This window comes from Pocillopora damicornis, chromosome 2 (genome assembly GCF_964200805.1).
Source record: "Pocillopora damicornis chromosome 2, jaPocDami1.2, whole genome shotgun sequence".
Taxonomy (NCBI): domain Eukaryota; kingdom Metazoa; phylum Cnidaria; class Anthozoa; order Scleractinia; family Pocilloporidae; genus Pocillopora; species Pocillopora damicornis.
Window position 1 is genome coordinate 28,414,739 of NC_142671.1, and position 24,052 is coordinate 28,438,790.

Sequence of the window (24,052 nt, forward strand, 5' to 3'; positions counted from 1 at the left end):
CTGATCGCACTTTCTCTTATAAAGAACCAAAATTCTTATCACAAGAATAATTTTATTGCCAGTAACTTTGATAAGTATACATGTAAATATTGATTAAAAAATTCAATAAAGGTTTTTTTTATCACAAGTGTATATTTCTCATGTGACCTCTAACGTAGAAGTCAGTTGCATCTATTTGGGATTGAGCTTTGAAAGGAATAGATGTTCATCTTTACTCATTAAGCTGTAGGGTCTAAAAGTTAATAACTATGCAGAGGAAGAAATGAAATACATCAATTTCATTATTGCCAAAAAGCTCTTGGGTAAGTAATTAGTAATTAAAAAATTACTCAAACTGTAAATACCAGACTGTTGCAATGTTGATTTCCTCACTATTTTGTTTACAAAACATTTCATTACAATTCTCTATGTTACCACTAGTTCCAACATGAGATTTTCTGTTTGGTATTGTTACATGCAATGTTAGTAGTAAAATTGATAATTATTGATTACTGTACATATTAAGACTCTTTTTTAGAGCAAGCGAATAACAGTGGACATTTACTCTGGAAAATTCTGCTTATAAAAGCTTTCATGACTGCTTGTCCCTAATTCCAAACGCTTTTCTTTCATTTGTAAGAACTTCCATGACCTTCTTCTCCATGTCCTCCAAGGAAATGCTGACTTTATCCAGTGATGAAAAATCCTGTTTTGAAGCAATAACATTAATAACGTTGATGTGAATCAAAATTATCCTCCTTACGGTCTGTCATACAGGTCTTGTGATGTTAGTTTGGAGAATTTGGTATTGAATCAACTTTTAATCTCCTACCTGATATTTTTTCTTATTTTCATCACTTGTCTGCTTGATATTGTATTGATATTGTAAGGAGAAATTCTGTCTTGGTCACCAACAGGAGTAATAGAGTTAATAACATATCATACCTCCACAATCATTGTTCCTTGATGATAGAAAAGCTGTATCAAATTTCCTTTTTCTTACAATGCCAGGCCTCTTTGATGTGGGAGTAACTGCAACAATATTATGAAGAAATTTTTAAGACAATGTCTCCCTTGTAAAGCTACATGAATCACATTATACTTTGGCAACTATATTTTTTGTTTTACAAGGTGTGTAAGTATTTACCAGACTGAAAAGAGCTATATTGAATGTCACAATATAATGAATACATGTAGGAAATGTGCTGAATTGAAGTCAAATCTAAATAAGTGTAACTGAAAGAACATTTTAAGAAATCCTCAATTGACCTTACAATTTTCCTAAAGGGACCAAATTGTGTATGGCTCCCAACAACATTTTCAATATGCACATAGCTTCATTGCTCAATTATTAATTTTAATTTTGTTTTGTGTTTCCTACAGAAAAGTTGTATGTCCAGGGAGAAACTGAAAACCAGAACCAACATGTTTTACAAAATGAGCCACCAATTATTAAAAAGAGCTTGGTTTGGTGGTTTAATTTGCTTCCAGTTAAATCCATTGCCTAGTAATGGTAAAAAATGAATCAAGCACAAACCAATTGGCTGGGTAATTTAAAAAGTAATCCAGTTTTTTTTCTCTCTCTTTTGTTTTGTTTTGTCTTTTTTTTGGAAATGTGTTTTTTTCAAAGAGGGATTAAGGCATAATACACCACTCAAAATTCACTGTCACTCTGAATATACTCTGAAAAATAATGAAAGGCATTTTGCAATGAAAAAGCAAGCATGACTCAACCAAACTCTACATGATAGATACATGTACCTGCAAATTGTCCTGGTTGCGTTATCAGGCAATTTACTGCACTTCCCAAATCACACTCCAGTGTCAAGCATTTGAACACAAGCTCATCAATGTACTGCTCTTGCATCAAGTATCTGACAGAATCCAGGAAAAACTTGTAAATTTATAGTCATGCATATAACAGTACTGCAACAACTGTCAATCAATACTAGAAAAAAAATTTCACACTACAATCAAGAGTAAAAAAGAATTAACAAAAAGATCCAATCATTGTTGAGAACAGTTAAAACGAGTCAATCTTTCTGTTGTTAATTACTACATGTAGGAAACTTATAGCTGATTTACCCTTTCTTAAAAAGCTACTTCTTTTTGTTATTGCCTTCTGCAACAGTATAATTATATTTGCAAGCTATATCATAAGAAACATATCCAAAAACACACTGTAAATCTTTGAACCAATACTTAGAAGGGGCAAAATATATATTAAGTTGTGTCTACATGCACTTGACTTTGTATAGTTGTTATTTTCATCAGGCATCCAATACATCACACTTTTATATCATTTACTACTGACTATTAACTCATGCAAGATGTCAGGAAAAAACGAGGAGATGGAAAATCACAGGCCTGTAAAGCTACAATGACATAGGTTCATCATGACAGGTACAATAAACAATAGATTTTTGACCACCCTCTTTTTCTCAAAATTAGTTTTAACAACTACCTACACTTCTACAGAGCCTCTTCTTATACCACTAGTCAAGGAGGTTGGCTCTGTCTCAAAGAACTTATATAAATGGTCTTAACCCTTCATAAAGAATAAGAGGAAGCTACTTTGGCCAGTTACCATGGTGATATAAGTAACTACTGGGAGAAAGGAACAGGTTTACCTGACAGGGGTCCAGAGGAAATAAATACAATGGGTGTGTGCTCGCTGCATACCTTTGATGATCTGTTGAAACAAAAAAGGCTATGATGACCAATTTATTCACTGAAACAGCCATTGAGGCCATGACTGTCTAAGGAAGAAAGAATCTCTAGCAGTTTTTGGGAAGCAAGTGAAATAAATAGTGACAAATTGTGGTGGAGAGAGATGGAGCAAAATATTCAGAGAGAACTTATAGCTAAAAGCTTCAAAAAGCCAGTGAAAATTACCCTGAAATTTATATTCATTGTCACATATTGTCCACAATCCACAAAATGAAATCTTTGCAATACTAATTCATGCAGCTGCATGTAACCCATACAGCATTTTAAAGGAATCCTGTTCAGGTAATAACTTTTCAATACAATTTGGTGTTAATAAGCACAAGTAAAATTTTCAAAGACAACATAATTGCAAGAGTGCATAAGGCAAGTGCAATTTGTACATGTGTAGCACTTATTCACAATTTTAACAGCATGCTATTTATAATCTGCACTTGTGTCACAACTTTGCACCAGTGCTGCATGAAAAATGCACTTGTTCTCAGCCAATAAGAAGTGCATAATTCTTCATGAATTATTATCATGCATTTAATAGTCAAACTTTACTTGACCACTCACATTCTTTAAGAATGGAAAGACTTACAAACAAAAGGGATACTTACTTGATAGTCTCAATGAAATTGTTTTGACAGTCTTCCAACACAATAAGAGCCATCCTCACAGAGGCGCATAACTTTGAAGTTAATGCAATGCTTGATTCTTTGTTAACAGTAAATTCTGATAGCCTCCAGCTTCTTGATGATGATTGTTGTTGAATCTGAACTTTTTGCTGAGGACACATACAGGCATGCTCCCTTTCCACTTTCCTTTTCCTGTAATTACAGTAAGTTGGCCATATTAATACAGCTGTTACACTTTTAAAATTCACCAAACCTGACTACCTATTTATTATCTTATTATTATAATAATACTTACTATTGTCACTTTTATCAGCTTTTGTCTTTGTTCCAGCTTGATTGTTTTTGTCACTGTAATCAGCACTTGAGCCATTCAGCTTTTATTTGCCTCTTTTTGTTTTGGGAAGGAAATATCTTGTGGCGTTTCCTCCATGGCCTGTTTCTTGCCCTCTTCTTTTGTAACCACTGAAGGTTGCCACTTATCACTAGGCATGAGGCGTGAGTGGTCCAGTGGTCTGAGCGCTGGACTCTGGGTCGGACGGCCCGGGTTCGAGTCCTGGCCGCGGCACTACGTTGTGGCCTTAAGCAAGCCGCTTCACTCACCTTGCTTCGTCTTCTCGGATAAGACGTTAAGCCGGAGGTCCCGTCTCCTGCAGGGTTTGGGGTAGGAGACGTTAATTTCCCACGCACGAGATTACTGTGTGATGGATGTCCTCCCCTGGGTTGGGTTGGGTGGATTTAAGAGGGGTAGTGCCCCGTATGGGACTCCATGTCCCGCTGCACTAACCCATTTGGCGTCCGTCTATCCGTAGACGTACCCAATAAAGTTGTTATAAAGGCATAAACCCACTAGACATAATGGTGCTCTCTGTGCCACCTCTGTCTTTCTTTACATGAACATTACTTTTTCCATTTGATACATGATGATAATAGTGATATGGATGGAGTGGCAGCAGCTGTGTGTGGTTCACATCACCCCATGACATTTGCTTTGCTGGGATAGGCACACCACTCTTCTCCTCATGATTAGTCTTGCTGATGCATAGGTGATAAAGGGATCAAGAGTGGATTAATGTGATTATATGCACATTGTTAGCTGTCATAGCCATGTAAATATGACAAAATTGAAGGTGCATGTAGACCCCAATTTGAGGCTGGAATTTGCCAATCTTTAGGGCTTGCTGTTGCAGCACCTGGTTAAAACTTGGAATTAGAGGGATTCTGTACTGCATAAGACCATCACATACATGTAAAACCACAAGCTCAAGTAATCTCAAAAGTTCTCCTCAAGTGCACGATTGTACTACTAACACTACATAATATTACAAGGGCAACCAAAACAGTCCCAACAGGGATGGAGGAGTGCTTCATTTAGGTTGCAGGATGAGTTGCTCCATCCCATATACTGTAAGTAAGTACTGTACATTATGTCAGCAGCCAACTTTTGGTTCACATTGAAGCTCTAGGTGTTGACATCAAAAATCCAAAACTTTTCAAATATAAAGTATCAAAATATTATCAAATCCTTACAAAACAAGTGCTAAACACATAAAGCAGACAAGTTGCTACAACTAGCCCACTTACTCTGACCTACAACTAAGCAACTGGGTTATAAGCAGGGAAAACTATAATTTTGAGGGAACACATGGTATGCAGTTTTCAAAGGCTTGCAAGTTATAAATGTGTTGGCTCCTTTTGCAGCTTTAACTCCCGAGATCTAATTAGCAATTTCTCCTCACTGTCTGCCATACAGTTCTTGTGATGTTAGTTTGGAGAATTTGGTATTGAGTAAACTTATAATCACCTAACTGATATTTTTCTTCATTTTCATCACTTGTCCGCTTAATATTGTATTGATATTGTCGGGAGAAATTCTTTCTTGGTCACTAATGGGAGTAATCATACCTTCACAATCATTGTTCCTTGATGATAGAAAATCTGCATCAAATTTCCTTTTTCTAACAATGCCAGGCCTCTTTGATTTAGGAGTAACTGCAACAACATGTTGAAGAAATTTTTAAGACAATGTCTCCCTTGTAAAGCTACATGAATCACATTATTATTTGGCAACTATATTTTTGTTTTGCAAGGTGTGCAAGTATTCACCAGACTGAAAAGGGCTATACTGCATGTCACAATAAAATGAAAAGGAAATGAGCTGAATAGAAGTAAAATCTACCTAATTATAACTGAGAGAACATTTTAAGAAATCTTCAAGTGACCTTACAATTTTATCAGAGGGACCAATTATTGTGTATGGTTCCCAACAACAGTATGGTTCCCAACAACATTTTCAATATGCACACAGCTAATTAATAATAATTAATATAACTGAGTAATGAAGCTGTGTGCATATTGAAAATGTTGTTGAGAGCCATAAAATTAAAATTATTTCAATTTTGTTTGTGTTTGCTTCAGAAAAGTTGTATGTCCAGGAAGAAACTGAGAACCAGAACCAAGATGTTTCACAAAATGAGCTACCAATTATTAAAAAGAATTTGGTTTGGTGGTTTGATTTGCTTGCAGTTAATTCCATTGCTTAGTACCAGTAGTAATAGTAAAACATTAATTAATTTTTGACCCAAAGCACATACCAATTGGCTGGGTAATTTAAAAAAGAAATCCACTGTTAAATTGACAACTGTCCTGGTTTTTTTCCCTCTCTTTTGTTTTGCTTTGTCTTTTTTGAGGGATTAAGGCATAACACACCACTCAAAATTCACTGTCACTCTGAATATACTCTAAAAATAATGTAAGGCATTTTAAAGCAAGCATGACTTAATCAAACTCTACATGATAGATACATGTACCTGTTTATTGTCCTGGTTGCGTTATCAGGCAATTTACTGCACTTCCCAGATCACACTCCAGCGTCAAGCATTTGAACACAAGTTCATCAATGTACTGCTCTTGCATCAAGTATCTGACAGAATCCAGGAAAAACTTGTAAATTTATAGTCATAACAGCACTGCAACAACTGTCAATCAAAACTAAAAAAAAATTGCACACTACAATCAAGAGCAAAAAAGATTTAATAAAAAGATCAAATCATTGTTGAGAACAGTTCAAACCAGTCAATCTTTGAGTTGTTAATTACTACATTAGTACATCAGAGTAATTGGAATTGCTCCGATGAAGGGCTAACGCTGGAAACGTCAGCTTTTTTTACCCTTTAAGCTGGCTAATTTACCTTTTTAACTCAGTTGTTAACACTAAATTACCTTCTATACTCTCCCACCAACACAGCACCACAGTTTCTTTCGAAACTTACCCCCTTTATTCATTACTGTAGCTGAGTTATCCTATATAAAAAAGCTATTACATACTAAAACTGTACTTTTTGTTATTGCCTTCTGCAACAGTATATATTTGCAAGCTGTATCATAAGAAACATATTCAAACACACACTGCAAATTAATCTTTGAACCAATATTTAGAAGGGGCAAAATTATATAAGTTGTGCCTACATGTACATGTACATGTACATGTACATGCCCTTGACTCTGTATGGTTGTTATTTTTGGTAGGCATGCAATACACCACACTTTTCTACCATTAAATTTATTACTGTATTAACCCATGCAAGACGTTAGGAAAAGATGAGGAGATGAAAAATCACTGGCCTGTAAAGCTTCAATGACATAGGTTCGTCATTACAGGTACAATAAACAATAAATTTTCAACCACTCTCTTTTTCTCAAAATTAGTTTTAACAATTCCTACATTTCTGCAGAGTCCCTTCTTTTTCTACTGATCAAGGAGGTCAGCTCTGTCTCTTTGTAAAGAAAAATGAATTTTGGAAAGGGAAGTAATGGTGCACATTGTCATGGCAGCTCAATGAACGATCACAAACTTGCAAGTTATGCCGCCAACAAGGTCGCTAACATATGCTAGGATTGCTGCGGAATTAGATTGCATGCCTGGTTTGCTAGTGTGCAAACTTATCACCTAGAACCTTTCAATAAAACACCTTCATGTCAACAATGTTTGATACAACGCTAAAACAAACATGACTTTGCGGACAAAGCCATGTCACTCACTGAATCTTAATGAATTTAAGAGCGTGCCATTCTATTCAAAAGCTGATCGGTTTTGCACCTTATTTCACCTTTAAATTGCAAAATTTGATTCTAGGAAGCTACAATTGAAAGAATGTAATTATCCTGCGCCACTACAGCCAACAAGTGCTCTGTTTTGCGAATTGCTAGAGGTAAAGTTTACTCCAGTCATGTAAACTTTACCTGGTGCAAAACAAAGTGCTCTGATTGGTCCATTCAAGTAATATTTACCTTTATCTGGTCAACATTTTCCGTGCATATTGTTTTTGGTAAGGGCACAATGTTTCCAACATGTGTTATAACTGGTTTTAACCCTTAATAAGGAATAAGAGAGGGCTACTTTGGCCAGTTACCATGGTGATATAGGTTAGGGAGAAAGGAACAGCTTTACCTGACAGGGGTCCAGAAGAAATAAATACAATGGGTGTGTGCTTGTTGTATCATCATCCTTTGATGATCTGCTGAAACAAAATAGGTAATGATGACCAAGTATATTCATTGAAACAGCCACTGAGGCCATGACTGTCCAGGAGAGAAAGAATCTTCCACAGATTTTGGGAAACAAACACTGCAAAATACATAGTGACAAATTTTGGTAGAAAGAAATGGAGCAAAATGTTCAAAGAGAATCTACCATAGTTTCTTGGCTCTAAGGCACATGGTTTTTACAAGAAAATTCTTTCCTCGGTTGGAAAGTTAATGCTGAAATTGAGGTGCATCCTATAGCCAAGTATTTTTGTGCAACAAAATCTTGAAATCACAATTTTAGCAGAACTTACACTGTAGTTAAAAAGTCAAGAAAAGGACACTAACTGTTGAGAGAAAAAGGAGAAAAAGCATAGCTTTTTGGTCTGAGGTGTAGCGAAGATTACATCGAATTCAAACTTTTATTCCTATGAATTAAAAATGAATACTGCTTTTAGAACACTTACATCAACTTCTATAGAAAAGCAAACAAGTGGAAAGTTACTGAAAGCAAAATGTTCAGAGAGAATTTATAGTTAAAAGCTTCAAAAAGCCAGTGAAAATTACCCTTAAGTTTATTAATTATTGTCACTTATTGTCTACAATCCGCAATGTGAAATCTTTGCAATGCTAACTCATGCAGTTGCACGTAGTCCATACAACATTTTAAAGGAATCCTGTTCATGTAATAACTCCTCAAAACAATTTGGTAATAGTTAGCACAAGTAAATTTTTCAATGATAACATAATTGCAAGAGAGCATAAGGCAAGTGCAATTTGTACACATGTAGTCTTTGAAAAATTTACAAGCTCTTATTCACAATTTTAACAGCATACTATTTATAATCTGCACTTGTGTTTCTGATCAACTTTGCACTTGTACTGCATGAAAAATGCACTTGTTTTTAGCCTATCAGAAGTGCATAATTTTTTGTGTTTGTTATCATGCATTTAATTGAACTTTATTTGACCACTCACAATGAAGTATTTAAGAGTGGAAAGACTTACAAAGAAAGGGGATACTTACTTGATAGTCTCAATGAAATTGTTTTCTTCACAGTCTTCCAACACAATAAGAGCCATCCTCATGGAGGCACATAACTGTGAAGCCGATGCCATGCTTGATTCCTAATGTTAACAGTAAATCCTTATGGCCTCCAGCTTCTTGATGATGATTGTTGTTGAATCTGAACTTTTTGCTGAGGACACATACAGGCATGCTCCCTTTCCACTTTCCTTTTCCTGTAATTAAAGTTGGCCATATTAATGCAACACTTTTAAAATCAAATTCCCCAAACCTGATTGCGTATTAAATAGTCAGTTACAAGGAAACACTCCTTACTCACAATCACTTTTCGTTTTTTTCACGATGGCCATATTGAACTAACAGCTATCAAGCAAATGGTGTATTTCTTACGAGTTTGTCCACGACGATAATCGACCTCTCGAGGAAGGCATGGTTTGTTTACCCACGAAGAGCTTTCAAACATCTACCAAAAACCCACAGCAAAACACATGACCTGTTTAGCACGAGAAAGATTTTTAAAGTAAGACTACTGAAACTTTTAAAGGATCGTATCGCCCGATGAAATGATAACACATACAGGCTCACCTCAGCTCTCTTTGCAGTTGTAACAGAATCCTCACTTTTACTTTCGACCATTGTTTAATTGAAGCGGCAGATTGCGATATGATGTTGGACTTCATCCTCTGTAGGCACTGAAGTTCATAACCTTTTTTGCCTTTTTGCTTTGCACTAAAATACAGCCTGTTGAAAAGCTCTCGCTCTTCTTGCCAGCGCCAGCGCTCGCGACAATCATCCACGTGTTCTTTCTTGCATGATCTAATAGATATTTCACCCAGTTCTCACCTAATCGTACCATTTTGGCACGCAGTCGAGCCAATATACCCCTGGCGATAACAAAACGAGCCTGATTTGCTGCCGACGCGTACCAGAAAGGTACGTCTAGTTAGTTACTCTTTCTAAATTCAGTAAAATCTCAAGTGATGTTATTTTGAAGTTACGGCGATTAAATATGTCAGGCATCTATGGAGTGGCCGTGAGAAGAATAGTATGAGTCAACAAACGGCGCGAAAAGATGACGAGAGTTACAATACACAACAAACAAAGGGATACATTATGGTTGAAAAACAAGACTATCACCTTTTATGCCGATAAGAACTGTTTTACAAACCTCATCACGTGGAAACGAACACACAGAAAGTTAAAAATGCTAATCACTTTGAGATTTCAAATCAGTTCGTCTCATTAGTTTTACAATTTTTCAGTTTCAGGAATCAGAGTTGATGAAAAATACTAGCAGCACTGGAACTCAAGGGATTCTGCGGACTGCGATATGGTCTTGTTTAACACTTCTGTCGGAGTGATTTCCAAATTTTGTTTATCCCCAGCAAACTCGTCCCGTCGATTGTTGTTCAGTGTAGATGGTTCAAATTCTTCTCTCCACGCTGCGCGTGTTTCTCAGTGAAAATGCTTCAGAATCTGACAGTCAACAACATCGCTCTTTTCAAGTCAATTATTTGCCACGTATGTGGTGCAAATTGTGTTGACGTGCTTATATTAATACTATTTTTGTCTTCAACACTTTTTTCGAGTTCCTCATTGAAGTCTTTTTTAACTCCCTTTCTGGGAGGTTTTTAGCTCAAAATACAACGCAAATTTAAGAACTCCGACTCCACTGATTCTATGTCAGCTAATGTCAATGTTTAAGCACTCTTCCACAAACATACAATTTAATAGCGAGTAGGAGTGCTCTCAAGTCTAGTTATGGCGGCAATATTTATCTATACATATATTTTTTTTCCAACCTGTAAACACCAGCTAAACTCAAATAATGAAGTTTTGTACCAAGTCTCGCAGTCATAAAACCTACATTTACAGTGTGGTAACCCGCCTAGCCGTGGTCGAAAAATAAAACACGTTTACATGCAATCCTACAACCCCGGGGTGCTGGGGTGAGGTTTCTTGAGGTTGTTGTTGCGCTTGCAGTTAGGGAGTTTGAGCATAAGCGTCCCAAGCTCACATCTCGAGAAAGACGAAAGATTAATTCTCGGACATGTATGTATTTATTCATGAAAGCGTCACGCGTTGTGTTACGCGGTTTTAGATTACGCGAGGAATCGTAGACTTATACGTTATAAGGAATAGTTTGGGAAACGAAATATGGTCGATTTACAACGCCTAATATTCCGATATGTGAACATTTTACACTCTCGTGTGTCCGTTGCGGTTTCTGGTGATTTCTGCCTTGAGACGTCTAGGAAATGCTCAAAGTTTTAAAACACGTGTTTAGCTTTTGAGGTTTTTTCCATGAATGCGACCCCGGCTGGGAGGGTTAGCCTACCTTGAGACGTTTACCCCGGCTGACAGGGTTACCCTACCTGGCAGAAAGGGCAACCTGCCTTGGCGGGTTACCCTACCTATCATGAAAACGTGATCAAGATAAAATGAGAGATTATATGGAAAGGCGGGTTACCCCACCTAGGCGCGTTACCTCACCTACCTGGGGTCCCCCACCTCCATGTAAAAAGGCCCTAAGTGGCGAGGTGTTGTTCACCATTCTCATCAGAGGTCATTCGCCGAATTTTCTTGCTAGTAATATAAAAGCCAACGGTGTTTATGTAATGAAAAGAAATCATACATGGCTACTTGGAGATATGGAATTTCTCTTAACGTCTTCAACTTGTTATCTCACGAGTGAGCGCAGCGAACGAGAAATTTGAAGAGAGATTCCATGAGAAATTTGAAAAGAGATTCCATAACTATGCACACCTATGTGTTATTTTCTATTTAATTTGAAAGTGGCCATGATATCGTGGCCATGAGATTATAAAACAATATAATATCTCTTGGTCGTGGCATGACAGAGACGAAATATCGTAGGATTGGAGGGATGTTAGATTGCGTTTCTGATTGTTTACTTGCAAATATGGGTTTGGTAATCTGCGACATATCAGGTCAAACGTTTCCTTATACCCTCTCACACATGTAAAGACACTGACGGATGAATAGAGCTGAAATAGACTATTTTATTCATTACTAATGACATTTCTAGCTCTATGCAGTCTGCCAAAATACTCCGTCCTGATTACAACTTTTTTCTGGGTTTGGGGTGGGCAATCAGACCGAATGAGAAAATTTGGGATAATTATGGCATTTTATTGAGATGCGGCAAGTTTTTTAATCAACAAAAATTCACCTATGTCTTCTACGCTGATAGATATACAACCTAACAGCAGTAGGCATATTCTCCATGTTGTCTTCTGTACATGTTTATAAGATGCAGACGAGGAGAATTTGTTAAACAATTGAGAACTTCTTAAGCTGGTGATCATTTCCTTTATTCTCATGACCTTACTGTTTGACTGAGGGGAGAAATTAGATGCTAATCATTCTTAGGGGTCAATGGTTAATGGATAGTCATCTAAAATAAACCACATTTTTTTATGATTTTTATTTACTTAGGCAGACGAGCTTGACAATATACAGCATTCTACACTTCCATTTGTATCCGTAAATAGCATCTTCATTCGTTAGCTCAACATGAACCAAAAGAGATTGACTGATACATATGACTTATTTGATGTTCGTCCTCCTGTCTTTCTGTATTACGTCAGTAATACCTTTTTCCTTTTGATTTGTGGAAGCTTCTGCAAAATTTACTTATGAGTCAAGATAACAACAAATCCAAATAAATAAATAAATGAGCCAGATACAAGTGCATCATCTGACCTGAGCACTTAGTACATGCGTGCAGTAGGGTAAATAAGATTTATGGCTTAGCATTGTTAAGTAACGCAGCCATCTACTAATTACATAGGATGTTACTTTTTTTTTTCTTTTGGGTAAATAAGATTTATGGCTTAGCATTGTTAAGTAACGCAGCCATCTACTAATTACTTTTTTTTTTCTTTTAAGCAAATCATGAGTAAGATATCAATAGTAACTTTAGATTGAATACATATGATTCATGGCTTAGCATTGTAATACAACACAACCATCTACGTAATATATAAGAAGTTACCTTGTAATGAAACTATTATGAGTAAGCTGTCAATAGTAACTTGAAATCAATGGTAACTTCAGATTGAGTAAATATGATTCATGGCTTAACATTGCTATTCAATACAGCCTGCCACTGAGTACTTAACTTCAAATTGAATAAATGCGAATTATGGCTTAGCATTGCTATACAACAGCCATCTACGGAACTTATGTCATATTTTATCTGTTGTCAAGATTGAATTAAACAAATCATAGCTGATAATATTATGGTAAATTCAAATTGAAAATTTGAATAAATATGATTCATGGCTTAGCATTGTAATATAACACAGCCATCTACTGAAAATCTCAGATGTTTAAGTTGAATTAAACAAATCATAAGTAAGGTATTGATAACAGCGTTAGATTAAATAGGATATATGGCTTAGTAACGTTATACAAGACAGCCATCTACCCGGCGAATATATAAGATATGTAGGTTACGTTGAACATTACGCTTAAGCGAGAAATCGATTGTAACTTTAAGTTTAGTAATTACTCAAATTTTAATTAAAAAAAAGGGCTCTCCGATCTTTGATTCGGGTATCCGCCAATAAAGCAAGCACTGTTTGTCAATTTTAAAGTTCACTCTCGTTAATGAAGTGTTATCTGAAGTAATATTACTGCAAAGGACAGAGATGGGCCTCTAAAATAATTTAAGTTATACCAATTCAAAGCTTACCTACTGCTGAAGGGACTTAACATAATTTTGATCTCTAATAGTACATGTACAAAGTATTACATATACAGTCGAAAACCTAACTAAACAACACATTTACACGTTTTTTTATTACATTTAGCCTATTGAATCATAATCCATATGTATCTGGTGTAACACGACACGAGCACTTACATTTTCACATAAACCAACAGGCTCGTATTTTGACACTATGTACGAAAACTACTGTTTGTTGAAGTATTTCAAAGTCATTACAGGGGCCAAACACCTACCTACGCAATCGATTTTAGAGTTCATTTGTTAAACAAGAAAAAAATGCAACACTTAAGGTACATGTACTTCTCTTACATAACGAATGCACTCTTCTGAGAATACAGTGTTGTTGTTTACACACTCGTTTCTTTTATACCATCGAGCGCTGGGTAAAAAAAATCAAGGTCGGAGTCATCATCAAACGTGGCCAGCGGTGCTCTTGGAGACTCTCGCCCAGAGGCTGCTGGGAGATTATCATCTGCTTGGTGTTTATCTGTTGCATAATCACATGACACAAGGAAAAAAAGAAGACACTCAGTCACGTACTGTGTGTTAAATACTTAGATTCTGCTTAGACTAATTGATAGCGAGATTGTTATAAATTGGGACACCGTAGTACAACGTAAGCCTCGCAAAAGCGCTTCCTGTCACTGCTGAACGAAAAACCGCTCCAAGATTTTCCAATGAGGAAAAGTTCCTTCACTATTCGAATAAACCGCTGAACGTAGTTAAGCAGGGCAAGGGAGGTAACGAAATTGTAGAAGCTAACAATTTGTTTAAGGTATAAAATGAAGAGAGATCGTTCACCAATAGTCCTCCAAATTGATGAAAATAATCTCAATATATCAAAGTTCTTTTTTTAAAAGAAGCAGAGGGCTGATAAACATACCCTTATTCACAATTAACTCGTCGCCTTCCCCAGCCTCATCTTCCATGTTATCTTCCTCTTGCTCTTCGCATTCTGTGAATTCCTTTTCTAGTTGTTCTTTTTGTTTGTCAGGTACATGTTCCATGTTATCTTCCGCTTCCTCTTCGCATTCTTTGAACTCGTTTTCTGATTCTTCTTCTTGTTTGCTAGTTTCGTCTCTCAGCTCTGATGGGTCTTCGTGGTCTTCCTCGGGTTTTTCTTCTTGTTCAGTCACAGCTCTCTCCTCGGGCTCTTCATGCTCGGCCTGCTCAGCGTTTTCCTCATGCTCACTTTGATCTCTCGATTCCTCGTCACTGTCATCGCTGTCATCACTCTCTGCGTCTTGTTGGATTTGAACTGTAAAGAAAAAAGTTTTAAAAAATAAAAAGTGGATTGTACCACGGGTGCTACTTCCTTTAGTACCATTTTCAGTATATCATTTAAAATCAAAGAGTATATCATAACATTTTATTGATCTTGTGCACTGTTGTTTGACATAAACTCTAACGAAAGGGCAATAGTCTTTATTGGAACAAAAACTTGGGTAGCAGCTCTTTCAAGAAAAATAAATAAGTTAACAACGATTGTTACGCATTTTCTTCATTAAACATCCGCGGAATTTATTTTAAATTTAACTAGGTAACCCCGGCGTTTATACGAGTCGAGACGGCTATTGACGGGATTTAGTTTCCTGTCACTTTACGCCGATTTTTCTTCGCTCATTCTCCGACTTCAAGGAGTAGTCGGTCAATACGGCACGAATTTCACTTTTTCCAGTCGTAAAAACTTGTCGCTCGTTATTCTACAGGGATTACTCTTTTTCCTTTGAACATTTTCTTGTATAAATTTGACAACAGTGCTCTTTAATTAAGTGTAGTTACTTGAAAGCGAGACTTAAACTAAAGGGCGGAACCTCGATTTAAACCTCAATTATACGCTTACGGCGTTCAGATCTAAATAAGCAGTTTCGCCCAGACGTTTTAATCAAGAAAATACGTAAAACTGTTTTCATATTTTCAGCTTTGCCCATCCATTCTTCATAGCATTCTGTCTCTCTTCGTTTCAGATTTACCCGAGCGATTTAGGAAATCGAGCGACTTTCCCCCATGTTTACTTGAGCCGAGTAAATATTTCATACCTTCTTCGATGACTTGCATTTCAACGCCCTGATCTTGGCCTTTGGAAAACAGCAATGACATTAGTCAAACATACTCGAATAGTATTTATCTTCATCATTGTAAATATCAGTGATTTGTGGATGGGTGAATCATGTATGAAGATATAATCAACATCACCAAAGATAGTAATTTTTTTCCTTCCTTTTTTTTCTTTAAAAGATAATCATGCAGAAGTGCAACAGAAGCCAGAAGGTAATCACGTGACAATAAAACTTAATCAGACAGGTACTTAATCCTTAATCCTTAGTCCTTATTTCCGGAGGATGATTTTCGATAAATTTACCTTCATTGTTTTGATTTCGTCCACACTTTTCCACCAAATAGCTCCATAACTGTTGGAATTTAGCCTTCAGAACACGTCGTACCTAAATGCAAGTCACCAAGAACAAAGAGCAAAACAAAACAAATTGGAATACTATGTGTACTGATTGGTCAAACACCTATGGTTCTCTGAACCGATCAATCTTGATCTAATTTTTAAAAGTAGTTGGGTAATAACTCTCTTAGGATGTCTGTGAGAAACTCGCAAAGTTCAAAAGTCCCTCGCTCTCGGCTGGTGATTCAAAACTTTTTGAAGTTCTCCCAACATCGCGCGTGGGATGTTCTGCCGGTAAACCGAGCGAGAGTGCTGTCCAATGCTTAAATGATCAATATGAAGTTTTCAACCAGTCAGAGTACTAGTCACTTATGCTTAGTAGGTCATCCCGAAACAGAACCGTTTTTGTTGGTTGGGGCTCTTTTTTTTTTTCGTGCGATCTTTTCACTTCACCGGAAGTGTTATAACTTGAAAACAAACAATATATATTTATTACATGCTTAAAGCTGATAGACATTTCTTTCAGACAATAATGGCAGAAAAACCTCGCACATTAATGCGGCATCTATCGCAAAATAACACCTGATTCAGGCGAGCCAACATGGTTAAAAAAGGGTAAAGGAAAGTGGTCTGATCTCCGTCCAAGTTGCACATGAATTGAATTTATCTGTAGCATGAAGGGACCAGGGTGGGATGCTAATCGCCACAGTTTACCACTGGTATCTCGTCACGTCTTTTTGACAATTCGCAGATACCAACCTACAAAGAGAGAAAGAGGCACTGCAAGAGTCACGTGTCTTGCCTAAGAACATAACACGATGAGCCGGTCAGGCCTCGTACCCAGGCCTCTCGATCTGGAGTCCAGTGGACTAACCGTTAGGCCTTTGAGTCTGATCAGCACGATTGTAACCGTGGTTGAAAGTATCTCCTATGAATACCCCAGCCCGGTTATCGAGCTAAGACTTAAAAGTTTGCACTAACACTGTCTTCGTAAACAAGCTGATATTATGCTCGGGAACTGTGCCCAGGTTTAATTCTCAACTGAATAACGGGGTTGATAGCAACTGATACCGCTTAAAAGAGTATGCACTGTGCTCACTGGAAGGCAATGTACGTAGGTTCCGTCCAAACTTTGCCGAAGTAATTTGAAACCAGTACTTTTTCTGTTAAATTAGGCCTACCGCAAACACTTATCTTGATACAGATCGTCCGCCCAACATGGAGGTTTACGAAAAAGCTCTTAAAGTGGTTGATATCAAAATGACTTTCCGTTGTAGTAAAAGAGGTCGTCGTTTCACTTATCAGCGGCGTTCATCTGGAAGACAAAATTAAAAGCAAAGCTGCATATTAATCAAGCCTTTTCATGCAACGCTGAAGTTGGCAAATTTAAGTTGCAGTTGTTATCAGGAGAGAAAAAAATGTCGGCTTCTAAAAAAAATAAGACACAGATGTTGTCTAAACAAAGACCGTGAGATGACCATAGAGACAGCTTACCCGATTGGAGCTTTGAGTCCCAGCTAATTGAAAAGTAAACGTCATCATTTCTTTAAAGTGAATTATCTGGAAAGTGGACGGCGAGCTCACCTTGGAAGGCCTAAACAGAATTCACTTAAAATATACAGCCGGTTTTGATAATCGATAGTTAACGTGGAAGTGAAGTATTTCGAAACGAGCACCATAATAAAGAAACACAAAAAAATTGTTTCATTATTACGTAGTGAATTGATATCATTGTTGACTACATGGTTTCCTCACTGAACTGTCAATGAACAAAGTTCGTAATTTTGTTGGGTTCGATGCGTTTCTTTCTTGACGAGGAGAACAAGATAAACGATCTTTTTTCAGTGATAAACAAAAGGAAATAAGTAAAAGGTTTTTATGATGAGTGAAAGTAAACCTCAAAAATTAAGAAAACTGTCTACGATGATCGAAAAGACGCCACAGAGTTGGCAGATTGCATTAAAATGAAGGTCAATTCTAAAATGAACTTGTTGCGGCGACTTTCAGTCAATGATGCAATAGATTTTCATGTGCTACTCATGCATTTAAGGTTGAAACCGACATTGGTTGTTATTCTGATCAATTTTTCTTTTCAAGTGGACCGTCCAAAACTGAAAAACCGCATTTTTTTAAATTCGACTGAAGATAGCGACGAGGTATATCATAATGGTGTCAATTACAGATCTGCAGCGTCTTAGGAACACGTCCCTCTGTGCAAGAATAATTAAGACAATTAAGTTCAAAGAGGAAAGGTGATGGATAGATTCTAAAGGTATGGTTTCATCTTGAACCTTCAATCGAAAAGACGAAAAAGTTTGGTTAAACCGCCTTACATGACGGCCAATTTCCTCCGTGTTCCGATTGCTTTCAAAAAATGACGCGACAGATTTTAACTTACCGTCAATTAACAGTTTATTTAAAAACTGCAAGCACCCAGTTCAATAACTTAAGTAAATGGAACACCGCGCGCAATTGCGTTTCAAAGAAAACTTTGATTCACCTTCGGTAGTCGTTTGCGTTTTTACGATTTTCCATTGGTTTTCACTAAGACACAACTTAACTAACGAAATTTCCATGATAACGAGAGGAGAAATCACAGTAAGCCGACTTCCTTAGAGCTCGCTTGATAATGCCCCCAAAAAGTACCAAATTAGCCGCCGAAAGCCGTGAGTTAGTCGCAGAGCGAAACTTTGGAGTTAACAGCAGAAATCAGCCAACTTTTCAATCAAAAGCATTAGCAGGTAGGTTTTCTTCAAGAACAAAGTGACGAGAAAGGCTTCCTTTTTGATATGTAAACAACTGAAGGCGTTCCAGGGTAGCGTAAAAAGTTCGTTTTAAACTGAAATGAATTAGCCCAATCTGTTACCGACATGAACCTCTGCTCAAAACTGACACACAATCATGCATGCAGAACTAGGCTTGCGCACGGTGATTAAAAGCATCGCAGAAAGGCCTCTATACTCGATTTCTGTCAAATTTTGATATCAGGTAGGCTTAAGCATAATCAGAACCAATGCTTTTTGCGGGCAAAATGCCCTGTTGTTTGAAAAAAAAACCTCAATGATGTAAATCCAAAAAATTAATCTTCGGTGCTTCATCTTTACACCACAGTTTGTAATCTCTGAACTGCTAGATTCAAACGCCTTCAATACACTCAAACCTTTATGCATGATTCCCAAATTTACTCTGGACTGATTTAAGTAACCATGGACTAATTTTGATGCGGCTGAAAATACCTTGTTGATAATGCTAACTGTAACATTGTGCAAAACCCCAAATGAAACACCCTTGGAATTACTTCACTCTATAGAAGAATATTCCACTTATTCCTAAAAAAATGTGTTTTGGGGCAAATTATACACTACAGCTTTCAGTTTTTGCGATCAACGGGTAGTTAGCAGTTCTTACGCAAAATTTAGTCCGCTCCACTCATCTTAATATTCAGTATGTACAGCTGAAGTAAGAACCATGACAACAATTTGGAAATATTTATTTTCATATGATTCTCCTCAACGAAATGATCAAACAAATGGCAAGATCTTGAGATTCCCTCATATTTCAAAATATCTATCATTTTTGTTTGCTCTTTTTTGGTCAGTTGACATGCCTGATATATGGTTTTGGGTGAGTAGATGGGTGCTAATTTTAGTCACTGTGACTGGCAACGGTCTTGTGATTTACTTCATCATGACAAAACCTCGGCGCCAAATTCTTCTACGCCGTCGACCTCACCCATGCTGGTCTCTTTTTTCAGAGTCACCTTCGCCTTCTTGTATTGCTCCAACACCAATCTCTTCGCCATGACGGTCGACCGCTTCCTTGCCATCAGAAAGTCTTTGCGGTACATGTCTTACATGACGAAAGAAACTGTATGTGTGATGATTATTACGGTTTGGAATGGCCCATTTCCACTCTTCTTTTTGCCTTCCATCTTCACTTACAATCACAATCCGACATTTACCATGTTCGTGGAAACATCCCGAGTTCTCATTTAACAGATTCTGCCCCTTGTTATCTTTGTCGCTGCGACTTCTCATCTCCTTCGCATTGCCTGGAAAGTCAACCGCCAGACCAGGGAACTGATTGCTCAAGTCCGCCACAACCATGCTATGAACACGAGTGGACAGAACATCCAGCCACCTGCAGTAATCAGAATGCAACACAGGAGTTCCACAGTCTTGATCATATTGGTGATGACCGCTTTCAATATCACGTACCTCGGAGGGAATTACCACTGTCTCTGCTTTCTCATTAATTTATGTCCTTTCACTGGGACGCTCAGATATATGGTTTATCTGGTGCTGCTTGCCAACACTGCTGCCAATCCAGTTCTCTATTCTTTCTTTAAGAGTGATATTCAAAAGGAACTATTTAAGTTGTTCTCAAGGTAGATAAGTCATAAGTTATGGCACAGCGCGACTCAGTTAAATTTTGTGAAGCAGTCTGTGTTTAAAGCGTAAAAGGAAAATAAAGCAGCCATCTTGAATTGGATTCCAGATTGGATTCGTTTGGATTCCAGTTTCGTCTGTTTGGCTCTTTCGTCTGACTTGCTTATAATTACTTCTTTTGAGTTTTCTATCATTTGGTTAGAGGTTTTCAGCCCCTGAATGCTAAAAAGTTATTGTCTGTCTGTTAGATCTTTAGTCGTCAAAGGTTAACTAACCGCGACTAGTTAGGCAATACAGCTTTCTGCTTCGTTTGACGCTATTCAGTGTAGCAACTGTATCGAAGAAGAGCACTATATTGGACCGACAAGAGATCAAAGCTCGAAAAAAGTTTCTCTTAGACAACATGAGAGCAAAGTCTTACAACCCAACTACGACCAGACTTAAAGAAGCGATTTGTGACGAGAGAATGTATCAAACTCGGCATCTCATTGAGAGCGGATTTGACCTGAATTTTGTGGACGAACAGGGTTTGACTCCTCTTATGCATGCTACGCAGTTACCTGACGAGAAATGTCGCACACGTAACAACTTACTCAAACTCTTGTTGCAGCACGGTTCGTATGTAAACATCGTTGATAAAAAGGGCCGACATGTGCTGTCTGGGGCTTGCATCGACGACAGAGAAGATATTGTTAGACTACTGGTTAATGTCGCTAAACAGGACGTTGATTTGAACCTACGAGATGACGACGGAAACACTCCAGTCATGCATTCCGTTCGCACAGGTAACGCCACTTTAGTGAAGCTTATAGTTAGCGAACTGAATAAGTTACAAGTTGACATAGATGTGCGAAATCTCAAAGACAGAACACCTTATTTGGAGGCCAAACGACTGTGGAATGAAGAGTGTGCAACTATCCTGTTGACTGACGGGAATGCGTCAACAAATATTCAGGTGAATCCTTTTTTGGATTTTATGAGCGTAAAAGAAGAGAAATCTTGGAGCGGCAAGGCGCGAGGTGTCGAGGAAAGTAAATATGCTGCGATTAGCAACTCTTCTGAGAGGAAACGATCTAATCCCCGGATTATTCAAAAAATACACATTCCTACAAAGAAGATTCCTATTTCAAACGGCGAGAAATCATCTTCAAACCACGAAAGGGTCTTAAAAAGAAAGACGAGCTCACTTAGAAAAGTTTCAAGTGAAAGTTTAGTGACTGTAGACACCAAACACAAGGAAAAGTCTCGGTATTCACGCCGGCGTAAATATGCGTGACATGAGAGAATTACGAAACACCCGATATCACGCAAGGAGGAAGAATTAGAATTGGCCACAACAGAATTAGACAGGGGGGCGGATAACGCTAACCCAGACGGCATCAGTGAACTCAGTTGCTCATTTGACACTAAAAAATCTTTTATTGAAAGACACGCAATCGCAAATTCTAAAGAACAAACGTGCCAGGTGATACATACAGTGTCAAATGCTACGTCCGTTCGAGCGGACACAATTCGGCGAAGTCTAAATATCAACACAAAGTTGCATCCGCCAAATTCTGTTGTTGGACCGAAATCGAAAGAAATTTCCATAACATGCAATCATGATCGTTCGTGCCCTTCGCCAAAAACTTCGGAGAATGCTGCTGTGGACGATGAGTACAGCTGGTATTTGCATTTCAGTGTCTTTAATTCCCCATCAGTGTCTTTTCTCACTAAAATAATAGCCATTTATGCGGAGCAAATGTCCCCCGACTCTTCTTTTCATTTCGGTGCCGGCCCGGAGAGGACTACGAAGAAACCCGACGAGCCGATGGTGCCAAAGATCTCTGTCGTAGCTATGGGGGCCAATGAAGACCTGCAATCCGAAGGAGGTCGTTATTTTCCGTCAAGGTCAGCGCTGTCTAGCCAGTGCAACAGTGCTTCAAGTACCAATCAAGCTTGACAGGACGGGACAAAGACAGTTTTTGAGTCTCAAGTGGCTGCTTAATTTAAGCAGCTATTTTCATTCATTTATAAACCAACCAAAGTTATTCAGCTCACTAAACAATACACTCATTTTCATGCGGAGTTTTTGTTTCTCACAAATTTGATGCACCGATTAGCTTTCCAATTAGGATACATGGTAGTTTGTAAGAAAGAAGACTTGCATCATTTTTTTTCACTGTGTAATAAGTTGGGCTTGTGAATTGTTCGAGACATATCAAGGAACAACTGTAGCTATAAAAGAAAACCAGTGATGCAGAACATAACACTCACGCCACACTGTTAACCAACGGTCTAAGATAAAACGAACTCTCTTTTTCCTTATGCCGCGGTAACTTCGGCTGATTATTACTTTGGTTTTGAGTCGCGCTAATAAGTACAGTCAAACATGCATTATGAGGTCAGCCATGGGGAATAGCGAGGCGAAAGTCCCAAAACCTGGATATTAAAAAAACGATAAAAAAGGCACTTCATGCCGTAAATTGACCACCAACACTCGCTCAAAAATAGTGCTAACATCGACTTTGAGTAGTTAAACTTTAAGTGATCGCTTTAAGTGATCGCTCAATACAGGTGAGAGACTAAACAAACCGGCCGTCATCTCGTTCCCACACTTTCCGCTACTTCTTTTGTTCAAATTTGCGGGGGAATGGAAACCTACTTCTGTTCGATTTTGTGGGGGAGTGGAAACCAGACAGTGAAGTCCAGGGAGTAAGAGATAATTACACGCAAACTTTTAAAGTGATACCTTTCAATTTTTCCTGCTTAATTACCTCAAGTATGATCCTTGTAATATAAATTCTATGAAGCCTTCATGAGGTTTGGTAGTCAGCCGCGTGACCTGAAAATCGTTCATGGGATCGATCTTGAGGCCAGAATTCGTTTGCAGGACTTCTCAATTATTTTACCGCAAGCAAATTAAAGAATTTTGCCGTGTATCTTATCATGGTTTGTGGCAAGCAGTTCTGTTTAAGAAATAAGAAAAAAAAAATGAGGAAGTGCCCTGTATGGGGATCGAACTCGCGACCTTCAACCTGCAACCTGCAACGGATTACGAGACACGCTGCCTGCTGCGCCAACGAGGCATCGGCGAAAGAAGTAGGTAATAAATATATATTTCAACATTTTTAATTTTTTGTTTTTGCCCATGAGTCCACCAGATCCAAAAACTATATCAGTTTATTAATACGGGTTCCTCGTTGCTTCTTCCCAAAAGAAAATACGAGACAAACGCTGCGACATATATTAGCGCTTACAATATATATATATATATATATATATATATATATATATATATATATATATAATATATATTATATATATGCATGCTCACTAGTTTTTCTAGTTTGAGCACTCTGGCATGGCTTAGATGATCCCACATATGTGAGATCACTTGAGGTGGCTATATGGTCTTACCTCCATCCTAGCATCAGCACTGCACTGATGAGGCCCAGAAGGCCGAAACAGTACTGTCTGCAGTTAGTTATATATATATATATATATATATATATATGTGAGGAAGAGCGGGATCCTGGTGGCAGAAGTAACATTAAGCCAGGGATTGTCACTGACTCTAGGAGACAACAGTGCATGATGTTCATTCAAAATTTATGGAGATACAAGAAAGCTTGTTGATGGAATCTTTACGTTCAACTT

The 24,052-nt window shown here is 37.7% G+C and overlaps 3 protein-coding genes and 3 pseudogenes across 6 annotated transcripts in view; 3 read left to right on the forward strand and 3 right to left on the reverse strand.

Annotated features, from left to right (window-relative positions):
• Window positions 1-24,052, forward strand: part of LOC149050645 (uncharacterized) — a 404,897-nt pseudogene that overhangs the window by 300,547 nt on the left and 80,298 nt on the right. The window lies entirely within an intron of this gene.
• Window positions 33-4,162, reverse strand: LOC149050668 (uncharacterized). 2 transcript variants are annotated; one of them, XM_089198208.1, is made up of 6 exons: window positions 3,622-4,162; window positions 3,309-3,518; window positions 2,610-2,671; window positions 1,741-1,853; window positions 925-1,011; window positions 33-685 (listed from the first exon to the last, which is right to left on the reverse strand). In XM_089198208.1, the coding sequence occupies exons 3-6, from the start codon at window positions 2,657-2,659 to the stop codon at window positions 666-668; spliced, it is 270 nt and encodes an 89-aa protein (XP_089054334.1). In that variant the 5' UTR covers window positions 2,660-2,671; window positions 3,309-3,518; window positions 3,622-4,162; the 3' UTR covers window positions 33-665. The 2 variants fall into 2 exon arrangements, with proteins under 2 accessions (XP_089054334.1, XP_089054333.1); XM_089198207.1 differs by lacking the exon at window positions 2,610-2,671 and having other exon boundaries at window positions 3,622-3,810.
• LOC149050669 (uncharacterized) lies at window positions 4,636-9,902 on the reverse strand. Its single transcript, XM_089198252.1, has 5 exons — window positions 9,460-9,902; window positions 8,875-9,089; window positions 7,774-7,840; window positions 5,229-5,315; window positions 4,636-4,785 (listed from the first exon to the last, which is right to left on the reverse strand). Exons 2-5 carry the CDS (start codon window positions 8,964-8,966, stop codon window positions 4,636-4,638), a joined length of 396 nt encoding a protein of 131 aa, XP_089054378.1. The 5' UTR covers window positions 8,967-9,089; window positions 9,460-9,902.
• Window positions 12,628-16,284, reverse strand: LOC149050670 (uncharacterized). 2 transcript variants are annotated; one of them, XM_089198196.1, is made up of 4 exons: window positions 15,993-16,283; window positions 15,670-15,708; window positions 14,514-14,888; window positions 12,628-14,117 (listed from the first exon to the last, which is right to left on the reverse strand). In XM_089198196.1, the coding sequence occupies exons 2-4, from the start codon at window positions 15,686-15,688 to the stop codon at window positions 13,978-13,980; spliced, it is 534 nt and encodes a 177-aa protein (XP_089054322.1). In that variant the 5' UTR covers window positions 15,689-15,708; window positions 15,993-16,283; the 3' UTR covers window positions 12,628-13,977. The 2 variants fall into 2 exon arrangements, with proteins under 2 accessions (XP_089054322.1, XP_089054321.1); XM_089198195.1 differs by having other exon boundaries at window positions 15,670-16,284.
• LOC149050671 (uncharacterized) lies at window positions 19,629-20,416 on the forward strand (annotated as a pseudogene).
• LOC113673345 (uncharacterized) lies at window positions 20,817-22,355 on the forward strand (annotated as a pseudogene).

Excerpts from the sequence above, each read along its gene's own strand:
- LOC149050668 (XM_089198207.1), bottom strand. The coding sequence starts at position 3,487 with ATGTGTCCTCAGCAAAAAGTTCAGATTCAACAACAATCATCATCAAGA. Across the intron at positions 1,854-3,308 it reads AATTTCATTGAGACTATCAA|ATACTTGATGCAAGAGCAGT; the intron begins GTAAGTATCCCT and ends GGATTCTGTCAG. Across the intron at positions 1,012-1,740 it reads GCAACCAGGACAATTTGCAG|TTACTCCCACATCAAAGAGG; the intron begins GTACATGTATCT and ends ATATTGTTGCAG.
- LOC149050669 (XM_089198252.1), bottom strand. The coding sequence starts at position 8,966 with ATGGCATCGGCTTCACAGTTATGTGCCTCCATGAGGATGGCTCTTATT. Across the intron at positions 5,316-7,773 it reads TTCTTCTGGACCCCTGTCAG|TTACTCCTAAATCAAAGAGG; the intron begins GTAAAGCTGTTC and ends ATGTTGTTGCAG. Across the intron at positions 4,786-5,228 it reads AAGGAACAATGATTGTGAAG|AGCTTCAATGTGAACCAAAA; the intron begins GTATGATTACTC and ends GTCAACACCTAG.
- LOC149050670 (XM_089198195.1), bottom strand. The coding sequence starts at position 15,730 with ATGTCATTGCTGTTTTCCAAAGGCCAAGATCAGGGCGTTGAAATGCAA. Across the intron at positions 14,889-15,669 it reads AATGCAAGTCATCGAAGAAG|TTCAAATCCAACAAGACGCA; the intron begins GTATGAAATATT and ends TTTTCTTTACAG. Across the intron at positions 14,118-14,513 it reads CGAGTTAATTGTGAATAAGG|ATAAACACCAAGCAGATGAT; the intron begins GTATGTTTATCA and ends ATTATGCAACAG.